The sequence below is a fragment of the Ochotona curzoniae genome, unplaced genomic scaffold (genome assembly GCF_017591425.1).
Source record: "Ochotona curzoniae isolate NIBS_2020 unplaced genomic scaffold, NIBS_Ocur_1.0 scaffold_3223, whole genome shotgun sequence".
NCBI classification, from domain to species: domain Eukaryota; kingdom Metazoa; phylum Chordata; class Mammalia; order Lagomorpha; family Ochotonidae; genus Ochotona; species Ochotona curzoniae.
Genome location: NW_024467108.1, coordinates 11159026 through 11174665, shown reverse-complemented (window position 1 = coordinate 11174665; position 15640 = coordinate 11159026). Strand labels below are relative to the sequence as shown.

At 41.4% G+C, this 15640-nt stretch overlaps 1 protein-coding gene across 1 annotated transcript in view; it reads right to left on the bottom strand.

The window, feature by feature from the left end:
* Positions 1–583: 583 nt before the first annotated feature.
* ANKRD42 (ankyrin repeat domain 42) overlaps positions 584–15640 on the bottom strand; it is a 53346-nt gene continuing 38289 nt past the window's right edge. The window contains exons 10-13 of the mRNA XM_040964264.1: positions 11014–11140; positions 7259–7403; positions 3009–3088; positions 584–1721 (exon numbers count right to left, since the gene is read on the bottom strand). Of these exons, the coding sequence (XP_040820198.1) occupies positions 1709–1721; positions 3009–3088; positions 7259–7403; positions 11014–11140 (365 nt within the window). The 3' untranslated portion in view covers positions 584–1708. The remainder of the gene's footprint in view (positions 1722–3008; positions 3089–7258; positions 7404–11013; positions 11141–15640) is intronic.

Sequence of the window (15640 nt, the reverse complement as noted above, 5' to 3'; positions counted from 1 at the left end):
TATTTTGGCCTAGCACAGTAGCCTAGCGGCTAAAGTCCTTGCCTTAAACACACCAGGATCCCGTATGGATGCCTATTCTAATCCCAGCAGCCCTGTTTCCCATCCAGCTCCCTGCTTGTGGCCTGGGAAAGCAGTAGAGGACGGCCCAAAGCCTTGGGACCCTGCACCCGCGTGGGAGACCTGGAAGAGGCTCCTGGCTTCGGAATGGCTCAGCTCTGGCTGTTGCTGTCATTTGGGGAGTTAACCAACAAAGATCTTCCTCTCTGTCTCTCCTTCTCTCTGTATATCTGCCTTTCCAATAAAAACAAATAAATCTTTAAAACTCATCTATTTGTCACAGCTGACTTCTAAGAGGGGTGGTATCCTCATTTTACAGCTGAAGAAGCAAGCCCAATGAAGAAACAAGCTATAGGTCACTGAGCAAATAAGTAACCCAGACCTAGGGCCCTTCACTGCTGTAATCTCACACTCTTAATATACTAATATTTTCCAGCTTGAGTACCAAAGAAATGGACAGTCTGTTGGGTCACAGGAATAAAACAACATCCTTTGATATCCTTTTCCCCTCTGTATTTTATTAACATGACAATAATACATAAGGGTGTTATAAATAAGTATGTAATTTGAGGATAATATAACAACTTTAATTTTGCTGCCACAGAATGAATCACAATCATAGTGGCTTACATGGGTTTACTTCATAGCTCTTGTATAAGCATTCTTAGGGTTGGGTTACCTTCATGGAGCCAGGGCTAACCTTACTGCTTGACCATCCTTGGTGTTGTCTTCATTCACAAGGTACAATGACCATATCCACATTCCAGAAGAAAGGGACAAAAGGAAACGGCCCTTTGCTTTTTGGATTATAACCCTAAAGATTTACATACCATTTTTTTGCTCACATCCTAATGATTATGGTTATCTTAACCGTAAGTGGGGGCTTAGAAGTTGGTCCCTACCCCCAAAAGCCACAAGCCTAGGAACAGCCTGTTAACCTCGAAGAGGAGAGCAGAAGACAACCAAGGTGCAGGTTTCTGTTTAGTACTGTTTAGTACTCTTCCGCCTCACTTCAACAGAGACTACAGACACGGCTCTGAGAAAACTGAGCCAAGTGTTACAAACACTTACAGAGCTGGCATCAACGGAAATTAATCACCAGGTCAGCAGGGGCAAAGGCTGTGTGTAGTCCCACAAGGTGAGTTCCCTGAAGTTTATAATTCAGTATTGGTTATGAGAATATAGACTAAACTGCTGCTGCCAAGTTTGAAATCCCAAATTGATGTGTGATCCTAGACAGAATTACTAACTTCCAGCTATAAAATATACAAACTTAATATCAATGTTGTAAGGATTAAAAGACTTGCTTGGCACAGATCTCCCAAAGTGAAGTGCCCATTAAATACTGACAACTATTACTACAGTCTGAAGGCCTTTTGGCAATCACAGATAAATTAGCAAGTGAAAATAAAGTTATTAAAATTTTTTTTTTACCATGTGCTTACAAACCCCTCATCAACTTAAACCAGTTTCAGCAATCAGATGCACTCTCCGCAGGGCCGACTGATCCTGATGATACTGAGCCAAACGGCCTTTGGCATCCAGGCAAGGTCCAGAAGATGTACAGGCTGATGTGAAGTAGCAGCAAAGCCCAAAGCTAACAACCAGATCATTAGTAGGAGGCAGGATCTAAACAACTGTTCCAAGATAGTCACAGATCTTTGCTAGTTCACAGAGGGAAGAGGGGAAGAAAAATGAAGGCATTCAAGTCAAAACTGAAGTATAATTCTGGATCAAACACATTTAAGAGTCAAAAGATGAAGAGAAAATAAACCCATGTGTTCCTAATTCTGCCTCTTTACGTTTCTTTTTCTTTATGGGGACTGCACAGGTAGAATTCGGGAGCAGATTACTTACATAAGTTTTTCTAGCAAGCACACATTTTCCTGTTTTTGCAAGAGCAGATTTCATTTTATTGAAAATTTTCATGTATAAAATATTTGGTTGTACTGTGCTTTTCTATAACTTAAAAATCTTATGTTGCATTGTCTCCCAAGTCTAGATGCTCTTTTAAAAGTCATGGGGTTAGTGCAGTGGTGTAGTAAATTAATCCTGCACCTGCCACACCAGCATCCAGTATGGGGTCAGTTTCTGTCCTGGTTGCTTCATTTCCCTTCTAGCACCCTATTTATGGCCTGGGAAAGCAGCAAAGGATGGCCCAAGTCCTTGGGACTTTGCACCCACATGAAAAATCAGGAAGAGGCTCCTGGATCCTGGCTTTTTGTTTTTTAAGATTTATTTTATTTTGTTGGAAAATCAGCTATACAGAGAGGAGGAAAGGCAGAAAGAAAGATGTTCCATTCATTGATTCACTCCCCAGGCAGCTGCAATGGCCGGAGCTGAGTCGATCCAAAGCCAGGAGTCCAAATTCTCTTCCAGGTCTCCCATGTGGGTGCAGATGCCAAGGCTTTGGGCCGTCCTCAACTGCTTTCCCAGGCCACAAGCAGGGAGCTGGGTGGGAAACAGGGCTGCTGGGATTAGAATAGGCACCCATATGGGATCCTGGTGTATGCAAGATGGGGACTTTAGCCACTAGGCTACCATACTGGGCCCAGATCCTGGCTTTAGATCAGCTCAGCTCAGCTCAGCTCACACCATTGCAGCCACTTAGGGAGTGAACCCATGGAAGGAGGATTTTTCTCTTTCTCTCTGTAAATCTGCCTTTCCAATAAAAATAAATAAATATTGAATTTACAATAGAATTTTTAGTATATAGATTTCTTTCGATCAGCAGATTACACTATCTTTAAATTAGTTCTTTATAAATTTCTTGACATCCCCATAAGAATACTTTGGGATAGGATATATAATTTAAGTCTAATTTTTTTTTAATTCCTGTGACATTTTTAGAATTGACATAATAGCATATCTGAGTCTGAGAAAAGCTTATGTAGGTTAATAACAATTTTTAAAAGAAAAACAAGCTTATTTAAAGATTTCACTCACAGTACCTTCTCATAAACATTCCCCCAGAAGACACCTTTTTTTTCACTCTCCTTTTCTCTTTGCTTGACTCACAGGAGTCATCGTCCTGTAAACAAAGGAAAACCTCAAAGTTTTTAATGCTAGCACACATTTTCATCTTTTGGCATTGTCTGGGGGAGGGAAAGATGCCAAGTGTTTTCAGGTGCATAGATTTTTTTGTAGGGTTTTATGTAAATGAGTTCTCAAATCTGAACTACCAGTGCTTTGTACCATGCTAATCACTAATCAGCAGCACCCTGAGAAATCATGCAGTTCTGTTTTGTGCCAGAGACCTAACTTGTACCGCGTATTATACAATAACCTATTTACAGGTATCCCTAAAAGATAAAACCTTGCTATTTCTGCTTCTATCTTAGCATAAGTTTGACCATGTATGACTAACTTAATTGCAAAAAGAGTTAGTCTCTTTGGGCTGTCTTACAAGCCCCACAATGCTAGGAATCGCAGTTCTTGGCCTCTCTATTCCCTTCCTGTGTGTCCATGCAACCCTTTGTTGCTCTTGTATCATTTCCTACTTGTCTTTCCCCAACAATACACACTACTGTTTCTGAATACTTCTAACCTGTCTTGGTATTCTCATATCCTAGAACAGAAGACCACCAATGCTGTTTATCTACAGGAAGGAGCAGAAAAGACTAGAAGCACAATAGATCTTCTCTAGATGTTAACTACCTTTGAATATTTCTTTCAAAAATGCTTTGGGGGTGAGTGGTGAGGTGACGAAGATGTCAGGACCTGTATCCCAACCAAACATCTTAGTTCATCTTCCAGCTCTGCATTCTGACTCCAGCTTCTTGCTAGTGTGGACCCTACGGGCATGGTACTGAGACCTCAGGTGATGGGTTCCTGCCTCCCACATGGGGTACCTGGGCTAGACTCCTCAGTTCTGGCTTTGCTCTGAACCCCGGGACAACACAGACATTTGAAGAGGGAACCAGTGGGTGCCTTCTCATTAACTCTGCCTCTCAAATAAACAAAAAATGTAAAACAGAAAATGCTCTATATCTAGTTAGGTAGTACAAATCTGAAAACTCAAGAGGACAAAGCACATACCCTTGGGGAAATCCCACACTGAAACTAGTTCCCTAAAGTGTACCTACCCATACTTTATAAAAAGCTCAGTTAATTTAACTTACATGCCAGTAGTGTGTACACTGTTATCTATTACCACCTAGAGATACAGAACCATGCCTCTGTCCCTCCCCTCAGCTGCAAAATTGCTATAACGTATTTTTTAAGGGAAAATTTTCAAAGTAAATTTCCATACATGTATAGTAAGAAACCAAGGGTAAGAGTTTATAAAGGTAGTAATAAGTGGTATTAAAGCAAGAAGTTATGTAGGTTGAAATCATGGCTACACATCTAATAAGCCATATGTAACTTTACGAATTACTATAGCTAATAGACTTGATTTCTTCATTAGTAGAATAAGGATGGAATCTGCTGAAAATGCTCACATGAATCCCAGCTTACAATAAGTACTCAGTACCTGCTGAGGAACACGATATTTCTGAGGTGAAGTTAGATGATGCCATGAAATATTTTTGGTGCTTCAATAAAACAAGCAGCCAAGCTCTAATGTAAATGATTATAAACCATTATAAAGCATTATAAAGGGTGGGGAGAGAGATCCTGTGTGTCTTGAGTGACCAGGAATCAGCAAGGATTCCAGTAAGCAGTGCTGACAGCTTTCAAGGTATACAGTCAGAATGAACAGATGCTTGGTGGTGGGCAAATGTGGAGTAAGAAAAGACAGGCCACATGTAAGGGAGAATAGATTTAAAATAAGGCTAGTGAAGTAGGTCAAGACTGAATGTCAAACTCAAAAATGAGTATTTAATTCATATAAGTTAGATTTGCAGTCCAAAACAAGACAAAAATCAAGCTGGCTGCTGTGGTTTGAATAGGGAAGGACTAGATACAGACATTCTTTTGTATTAGTTAAGAAATCAGGTCTGAGATCACCTCAGATGAGGTTTCTTGGGGATACATACCCACCCCCCAACTGAATTGCTGGACTCAGAACTCCAGCCATACAGAAAATTGCAGATTCCATGGTCTGATCATGGAATGCACGTGTCAGAACTGGGCCTCCTCAGTGGCTTAGAGCAGTGGACAGCATATCCAGTTGCACATGGAGGATATGGCAGCACACTGGAACCCGCAGAGGACACCTGGTACCATAACAGAGGAAGTTGATCAACTACAAGACAAATGGAGATTCTAAAGTAGACTATGTCAACCAGAGAATTCTGGAGAGATTTCATCATGCTTAAAGTGGCGAGACTGGCAGTAATTTGGAACTGTTGAACTATCGAAACCTCTTGAGCAGTGTCCTCAGAGCATGCCACACATCGGGGACCCTGGGATGGATGGGAGGCTGGGTACGGCTTCCCCTTTTCTCCCCTGTTCCCCCAGGTACAGGAAGGAAAAAAAGGGAATTTGGAAATAATGGTCACACCCAACTTCCTGTAGCCCTTGACCTAATCACCCTAACCAGCTATGTAAAAATCATCAATAAAATTTTAGGAAAAAAAGAAAAGATGGCTACTTTATGTAAAGTAAAAAGCTAGGAAGTTTTTATTATAAACAGTTGATAAAATCTGTATCAAAAATAATTCATCCATGATAGGAATTTACTTCCCTATGGAAATAAAATATAAAATGAACTTAAATCCCTACACTGTGTCACAATAAGCTGTCCATGCGGTCACATCACGGTCATCTTCACAGAAAAGACGCCGCCAAAGTTCCCAATGTGCTGTCTGCTTCCTTCTCTCTAAAACTAGATGGCTTGAAACACATCCCAGGCACCACTTGGAATTTCCTGTAGTCACTTTCAGGGTTTTCTACACACCACCTGTTTTTCTTTACTAGAAAGCCAGGGAGTCACAGAGATCTCCCATCCTACATCCTGAGTTTTAAATTCATAACTCCTGTTTTGAAAAGAGCTGAGGCTATGTATTCAGAAGATTATAAACTGAACACTGAATCTAGCATTACAAACCATAAATTCAGACAAGTTACACTTAACCTCTGAGTCCATTTCCTTATAATGTTGAGAGCAGGTGCACTGATATACAGTAAGATAACAGGTGAAAGAACTTTGCACTGGTGAAGTGTTAGATAAAGTTTAGTTTTTATTAATCAGCAAACCTGCAACAGGATGTTGTAATAACTTCAATGCTGGCTCTTTTCCTTCTTTTGGCTTTTTGGGAGGATCTGAAGCTGTCTAAAATAGATTCCATGTAAAGCACTTTATTTTGGCTACAAAATAATTATTAGAGTATTAAAAGAACACAGCCTCCAGCTGACCCAGAATTCTTACTGTTTATTTAAAAAAAAAAAATCGGACCCAGGGCGATAGCCTAGTGGCTGAAGTCCTTGCCTTATAAGCAACTGGGATCCCATATGGGCGCCAGTTCATGTTGCAGCTACTCCACTTCCCTTCCCTGCTTGTGGCCTGGGAAAGCAGTAGAAGACGGCCCAAAGCCTTGGGACTCTGTACCCAGTGGGAGACCCAGAAAGGGGGCCTAGCTCCTGGCTGTGGACTGGCTGCTCCAACTGTTGCAGCTAGTTGGGGAGTGAACCAGTGAGTCAAAGATCCTTCTGTCTCTTCAGTAAATCTGACTTACTAATAAAAATAAATATATCTTAAAAAAAATTCTGGGGTGGGAGGTGGGCTACATCAGGTTAAGCTGCTGCTTGGGATGCCTGCAACCCGTATCTGAATACCTGGTTCAGGTCCCAGTGTCTCCATGCTTCCATCCAGCCTCGCTGATGCCCTTGGGAGGCGGCAGAGGAGAGCCTAGGCACCGGAGTTACTGCCACCCTGTGCAAGACAGAGATGGAGGCCCTGCTCCATGCTGCTGTGAGCATTCGGGGAACAGACTGGGAGATAGAAAATTCTAATTGTCCCTCTCTCATTCAGCCTCTCAAATAAATAAATATTTGGAAACAGTGTTTTTTCCTTACGTGGTACATAATGGTAACAATATCCGCTACACGTCTAAGTCACAGATTGTTGTTGTAAACTAAATATATATAGATATGTATATATATATATGTGTGTGTATGTGTGTGGATGACATTCCTAAATGGAAAAAAAAAAGTTAAAGCCAGACTCACACCCAAACAACCCCATCCAAAGCTTGTACTCTTAGCTATTCTTACACTGTTTCTCAAGAAAATTAAATGTGTTAAGGAAGACACTAACCAAAGGCACGAAATTGGAGACCTGCATTTTTTCCAACATTTCCCTGAGTCTATCCACCTCTGCTCGATGCTCATCCAGCTGACATTCTAATTTTTCTCTGCGCAGTCGTTCATATTCCAACTGGGCCCGCAGCTCTGAGATGGTCCTGTCAAAAAGAAATTTGCTTTCCATTAGCCTCCAGTGTCAACCTACAATTATTTTTAGTAATCACAGAAAGCCCCCACACATTGTATTTAAGGCAAGTAAGACAAATCATTTAACAATTATGTATTGAGCACTTATCTAGGCCAAAACCTCCCTAACTTAGTAATGCAGGAAGACAGACAGTAAAGAAAATAAATGAGGGAACGCATATACATGAGTGAGAGGCTATAAGTCCCATCGGGGGGGGGGGAAAAAAAGTGAAATGTTGTAGATGAGCCAGTTAACTTCATACACAGTGGCTAGGGAAGGCTATACACAGAGAGTGGCTCTGAGTGAAGTCCTAAAGGAAATAAGATGCCTGTGTAGACATGAGGGAAACACCATTGGAGACAGAGTAAAAAACAAATGCAAAAGCTCTAAAGCAGAATCATACCTGAAGAAACTAAAGAAAATCAAGGGGGGATCCCCAGCGCCTATAAAACTGTACTACATAATATAATGTAAGCAACAATTAAAAAAAAAAAAAAAAAAAAAAAAGAAAATCAAGACCAATGTGGCTAGATTAGTAAAGAATTAAAGGAAGAATAGAGTAGCTCAGACATGTAAAAGCCAGAATAAGGAGGGTTTTATAAATTCTAGTAAGGATTGGGCCCGGCGCAGTGGCCTAGCGGCTAAAGTCCTCGCCTTGAACGTGCTCCCGGGATCCCATATGGACGCCGGTTCTAATCCCGGCAGCTCCACTTCCCACCCAGCTCCCTGCTTGTGGCCTGGGAAAGCAGTCGAAGACAGCCCAAAGCCTTGGGACCCTGCACCCGCGTGGGAGACCCGGAAGGAAGTTCCTGGTTCCTGGCTTCGGATCGGCATAGCATCAGCCGTTGCACTCACTTGGGGAGTGAATCATCGGACGGAAGATCTTCCTCTCTGTCTCTCCTCCTCTCTGTATATCTGACTTTCCAATAAATAAATAAATCTTTTAAAAAAAAATTCTAGTAAGGACTCCAGATTTTAGTCTGAGCAAAATGGGAAGCCACTGAGGAGTGTGAGCACAGAGGACATGATCTCACTCGTGCTAACGTGACAGCTCTGCAGGTGTTTGTCCTGCAGGTTGAGATGTTCATGTCCGACACTGGATCATGGAGTTCAATTCCCAACCCTAGCTGACTACCCAGCTTCCTGCCAAAGCAGACCTACGAAGGCTGTAGTGATGGCTCAAAAAAATTAAGTTTCTCACCCATGTATAAGATCTAGATTGAGTTCTCAAGCTCCCCACCAATGCAGGCATTGGGGAGTGAGCCACGAGACGGGCGCTCCCAGTCTCTGAAACTGTTGAGAACAGTCTACAGGATAGGTGATGAGAGCTAAAGGGAGGGACAGGAAGCTGGGTGATAAAAGGAACAGAAATCTCAAGGCATGCTAGGTTGTGTATCGGGCAAAATCTCAAGGCATGCTAGGTTGTGTATCCCCAAAAAGGGCAACTTGAGTAACACTTCGGATACAAAAGCAAATGGGATTAAGACTGAGGACAGGAGAGAATGTCAAGGCTAGAAGTAAAGCAGACAGGGGAAGATTATCCCCATAAGGAGGGAAGAGCCTTCAAAAAGCTTATGGAAAAACAGAATTAGAAAGTAGTGCAAATTTTCCAAGAATTTTTGAATCTCTACCATTAAGCTATGTTTTGTTGTACAGTTTGATCTAAATAATGGATGACAAACAAAATCTAAAGGACATCCCTCAAACCAATACTCTGTAAACAGAGTATACATCCTAAGATGCAGTTAATCCCAAAGTGGAGAACAAATACCAGAGAAGAATTAGAAGAAAAAAAAAAGTTTTAATCTGCAGTGTTAGCTGATAAGAAACTAGATCGGGCAAGAAGGCCAAAGCAATCTTTAGAATTTATACTGAGAGAGCAGCTCACAGAATTGTGAGGATTGTGTGAGATGATGTAGGTACGACACTTAGCACACAGGAGGGCCTGGCCTGCACAGCAATGCTGACAGGTCATACAAGCAGGATGGTGGTAGTAATCCGCTTTAGTAGAGAAGCAAAGGAAATCCAATGTTAATGCTCATTGCTAGGAAGTAACTTTGATCTAAGAACTCTCGAGGAGGTTCTTGGGTCAAGGTCAATATTAAAGTCAGTATCTCAAACTACATTAAGAAGTATAGAGCCCAGCACTATAGCACAGAGTTTTGTAAAGCCACCACCTGGGGTCCCTGCATCCCATATGGACGCCAGTTCATAAAAATACATAAATCCTAAAAAATTATAGAGACAGTAGACAGCTACTTAGCTAATATAATTTGCAAATTATAAAGACAACCTCTAAACAAAAAAAAGTCTGTCACAACTTTCTGTTGTCTAAAGTGTCATTAAGAGATAAGAACATTTCACCTTAGGGATTTGCTACTTGAATTACTAAAATATCCATCCACAGAAGGATAACACATCAGTTTTTATCAATGATTTAGACGTTACTAAGAACTCTCATAGCAGTCTTCTTTGTGAGTAGGTCCAGAGAGGGGCTGAAGAAAAGGAAGTAGGATACTTTAAATATATGAATTACAGATACACAACCAAAGGAAAAGACAGGAAAAGCAGAGAACAAAGAGGAATCCACATGTGGCTCCCCTTATACATCCATGGTGGATTAAGCTGGAAATCCGCCCTTGTCCACCCAGAAAGCAGACACGAGCAGGGAGACGATGAGGCAAAAGAGGAACGAACAAGGCCTCCTCTATTCCAGCAGGCAGTCACTACTTCAAGGAATCCACTGCCCAGAGAGCCAGTCTGGGCTGCTTGAAGTAAAGGTGGGCCAGGCAACTATTTACTCACTGCCTCTAGACACGAAGTACCCTCTGACAGGCACTATATGCAGTGAATACCGCTCTGGGGTTCAGAACAAAAGTGGATGTCCCAAACTGTTGGGGACTTTCGCAGAGGGCATTATCTGTGGAAGCTGAAAGTAACAGTAGTCTCAAGAAAAAACAAAAGTCAACTCCATATGAAGGGTCAGTTTTGCAAAATGGGCAGTTCTAGAGATTGCACAATGTTATAAAAGTAATTAACACAAATGTCTTAAGACAGTAAAAACAGCTGAGATGGGTGCATTGCAGTGACTCAACTGTCTCATGGTCCCCCTGCAAGAGCCAGGATCCCATATGGACACCCAGCTGGTCCACTTTCCATCCAGCTCCCTGGTTATGGCCTAGGAAATCAGTAGAGCATGGCCCAAAGCACTGGGATTCTGCACCCATATGAGAAACCTGGAGAAAACTCCTGGCTCCTGGTTTCAGATTGGCTCAGCTCCAGCTGTTGTGGCCACATTGGGAGTGAATCAGTGGATGGAAGATCTCTCTCTCTAATAAAAACAAATAAATCTTGAAAAAAAGAGAGCGAGAGATGGTAAAGTGTATTTTACAGGTATTTTACCAAAATTTACAAAAAAAGAAAAAATTAATGCCTTCTCCATCTGAGGGCTTAGAAGGAAACAGAATAGAATGTAATACCCTTTTCACCAGGTTATTAAAAAACTTGCTGATCAACAAACCCTTGCATGGTATTCAGAGATGTAAATAAATACAAACTGTTAAAATTTTGAAGGACATTACTTTTCATACTCGATACGTTCTTTCTTCTGCTTTAAATCTTCTTCTGTTATCCCTCCCAACTGTTTATAGTTGCTGACAGCAATTTCCAGAAGGTGTCTCAATTCTACAATTTTCTTATAGGCTCTCACTGCAAGACAGAGTTGAACAGTAACCTAATTTAGGGAAATAACAGCTCAATTGCCCACAGGCTACTGGTACTGCCAAGCATATTTTCTCTACAGCCACAGTCTACACAGTTGGAGACAACGGGATAGTCAGGGGCAGACACACAAAAGGATAAATATCAATAACCGGAGAGTAGCATGAGCAAGCAATGAAATATCTAAATTAAAGATTCCTTCCCTGTTGTCCGAGTATGTATAACATCATTAAGACTGTAAATAATATAAAAAAAAAATTAATTTTTTGGGCCCGGCGCGGTGGCGCAAGTGGTTAAGGTCCTCGCCTTGCACGCCCCGGATCCCATGTGGGCGCCAGTTCTATCCCGGCAGCCCCGCTTCCCTTCCAGCTCCCTGCCTGTGGCCTGGGAAAGCAGTCGAGGACGGCCCAAAGCTTTGGGACCCTGCACCTGCGTGGGAGACCCAGAAGAGGCTCCTGGCTTCAGATCGGCATAGTATCGGCCGTTGCGTTTACTTGGGGAGTGAATCATCAGACGGAAGATCTTCCTCTCTGTCTCTCCTCTCTGTATATCTGCCTTTCCAATAAAAAATAATAAAAATAAATCTTTAAAAAAAATTTAATTTTTTAAAAGACCAGTAATATTTTAGGACAAATAACATATTACAGATCACACAGCATAAAATTAGAAACACTGAAATATGCTTGACTAATTTAAAACAGCCAAAAACTAATCCTAGCCAAAATATTGTGTCTACTCCCATGTAATACAGATGTAAGAAAATACTCTTGTGTATGAGCTATCCTCAACTATCCAAAGTGCAATCTTTCCATTGTTAAAGGGGTGGTTTTCAACCTGCAGTCATTCTGTCTCCCAAGGAATATTTCTGTTCATCAACACAATAGGTGAGGGTCAGCTCCTAGTAGCCAGTGGGTAAAAGCCCATAAGGCTACTAAGTTCTACAATGAACAAAAGAACCGATCTCAACAAAAATATTCATCTGATTTAAAATATCAAGACAGGACCAGCTTAGCAAATCACACTATCTTGTTCCTAACACCACTCTGACATTATCTATCAGCAAATCAAAACTGCAGGTTCCATACTGCACATACCAGAAGCATCTGGAATGCTTTTCTAGAAGGTATATGCCAAAGCCTTATCATACACTAACAAATTTAGGTATCTGTACTTAATACACCTTCTCAGACAATTCTGAAGGGCAGAAAAATTTGGGAACCACCATAACTACTAGCAAGAAAGGTAGTGGCAGGGTTTATGGCAACAAGAGATGAACCCACAGCCTGAGACATACATATTCCACACTGAAGTACTAGTTCAAGACCTGCCTCATCCGTTCTGAATCCAGTTCCCTGCCAGTGCATCCTAGGAGGCAGCAATGATGGCTCAAGTGTCTGCTGCCTTACCACCTACACGAGAGACCCAGAGTTCCAGGATGCTGGCTTCAGTCTGGTCCAGCCCTTGATGTGGTGATGGAAGTGGATCCTGGGATGGAAGTTCTCAATCTCTCTCTCTCTCTGCCCCTTTCTCTGCATGTCTGTCTTTCTGTATTTCTCTCGTCTGTTTTATAAGCAGATGAAAAATAAATGAGATTTTAAAAATTGTTTTTAAAAAAGGTAGGGGCCCGGCGCGGTGGCGCAAGTAGTTAAGGTCCTCACCTTGCACGCCCCGGATCCCATATGGGCGCCGGTTCTAATCCCAGCAGCCCCGCTTCCCTTCCAGCTCCCTGCCTGTGGCCTGGGAAAGCAGTCAAGGACGGCCCAAAGCTTTGGGACCCTGCACCTGCGTGGGAGACCCGGAAGAGGCTCCTGGCTTCTGGTTGGCATAGTATCGGCCGTTGCACTCACTTGGGGAGGGAATCATCGGACGGAAGATCTTCCTCTCTGTCTCTCCTCTCTGTATATCCACCTTTCCAATAAAATCGTAATAAAAATAAATCTTTAAAAAAAAAAAAAAAAGGAAGGTAGTAGGAAATAAGAAAAACTTCATGGGACCTGCATTGTGGCACAGCACACACTAAGCCATGTGTACCAACATCTCATATGGACACATATTCAAATCCCATCTGCCCCACTTCTGGCCTATCAAGCTGTTAATGCACCTGGAAAGCAGCACAAGATGCCCAAGTCCTTGAACCACTGAATTTGCAAGGCACGCCCAGATGAACTTCCTGGCTCCTGGCCCATCCCCAGCCACTGTAGCCCTTTGGGGAGTGGGCCAGCAAGTAGAAGACCTCTGTCTGTCTCTTTCTCTCTAACCCTGCTTTTCACATACATAAATCTTCTCTTTAAAGTGTTACCTTAAAAAAAATAGTTTTAGGGCCCGGCACGATGGCGCAGTGGTTAAGGTCCTCGCCTTGCACACTCGGGATCCCATATGGGCGCTGGTTCTAATCCCAGCGGCCCCTCTTCCCATCCAGCTCCCTGCCTGTGGCCTGGGAAAGCAGTCAAGGACAGCCCAGAGCTGAGGCTCCTGGCTTCGGATCGGCATAGCATCGGCCGTTGCGCTCACTTGGGGAGGGAATCATCAGATGGAAGATCTTCCTCTCTGTCTCTCCTCTCTGTATATCCGTCTTTCCAATAAAAATAAAATAAATCTTTAAAAAAAATAGTTTTAGATAACTAGCTTGTATAATAACATTTAATATTTGAGAGGATGTGTTTTGAAATACTTGTTCCATAGGATCGATTTAATGAAGATTAGCTCCAGGAATAGATTTCAACTAAAAAGTAAGACATTTTTCAACAAAAACTGTAAAAACTACCACATATTTACGGAGTACCTATGATACGCAAGGAACTCTACCAAGCACCTCCCACATGTAAATCCTAGTAGGATCTCTGTCAAAAGAAAATGAAACTCCTGGAGGAGAGTACCTGACCACTGAAGGTGACAGAGTGGAAGCTAGATGACATGTGACAGGAATGCTGAGCCAGGAAACCTCTCTGATGCCATAACCATGAACACAATTAACTAAAAAGTGCTCGGAATTGAGGCTCACACTTTCAGAAAGTTTGGAATGACAAATCTTCTATAGCAGTCCTCTTTGCTCTGGCAAAGTCAAGCATCCCAAGAAAAAGCCAACTAGCTTAAATAAGACAGCTACAAATAACTCATGATTTTATATACAATATCACCTCATTGGCTGCAAACACCCCAGCTGGGCACCAGTGAACATCATGGTATAGCAAGGATGCAGAGAACATACGTATCAAGTATATCGTCCTAGGAAACCACTCTAGTCATATTCTTAGTCTTTCCTAAAACATCTTGCTAAAATTTTTGATTCCTGACAATGATCCTTCAGTAACATCTTTTGTTTTTCAGGTAATTTAGAAGAAACTGAAATGCTAAAAAAATCAGTGACTTCTTTTCTGCTGTTCAAAGTCCTTGCCCATTCTCAATACAACAAGAAAATCTAAGCACAAGCAAAAAAAGAGATAAATTAGACTTCATCAAAATTTAAAACTTCTGACCGGGCAGATACCAATAAGAGAATTAAAAGATAATGTATAGCATGAGAGGAATATGTAGCTGAAAAGAAACCTATATTCACATATACTTGTATAATGCAGTAATAAGCACAATATACATACTCAGTTGAAAAATACATAAAAGATCTCAACAGACTTTTCTCCAAGGAAGGCATACAACTGGTTAATGAGCACACAGATCTTCAACATGATCTGTAGTTATTAAGGAAACACCAATCAAAACTACAATGAGATATCACTTCCCATTCACCAAAATAGCTACACATGAATAAGACAACAATAAGAAGTGTAAGTAAAAATGTGGGGAAATTTTAACTTATATATTGCTGGTGGGAATGTAAAATGATGCAGCCATCCTGGAAAACAATTCGCGGTCCCTCACAATGTTAAACAGAATTACCTGATAAGAGAGCAATTTCACTCCTACGTGTTTACCAAAGATAAATAAAAACATGTCCAGAAAAAAATTTGTAAATAATGGTTCAATAGCATTATTCCTAATAGTCAAAATGTGAGAACTCAAATAGCCATCAACTAACGAATGGAAATATAAAATGTAGTATATCTATACAAGATTATTATGGATAAAAAGCACTTATCCATGCTAAAGATGTACATGATCCTTAGAAACACTGTGTTAGGTGAGAGAACATCATCCAGTATGATTATGAATATCCACTATATACAAATCTATAGAGGCAGAAAGTAAATCAACGGTTGCTAAGAGATCAGATTGGGGCCAAAAGGAGTGGTCATAACAGAGTGACTATGAATGGTAGTGGGGCATCTTGTCAAGGTGACAAAAAGACATTAAATTCATGGTGGCAGAAGTTTCACACATCTGGGAACATACTAAAAATGATTAAATTGTATACCTCAAATAGTTAGATTTGATGATATAAATTGTTAAAGCTGCCACTGCCAGGAACTACTGAAAGGATCACTAAGCCCTGAGTCTCACTATAGGATAATATGGCTGGGCTGCTGGTTGGGA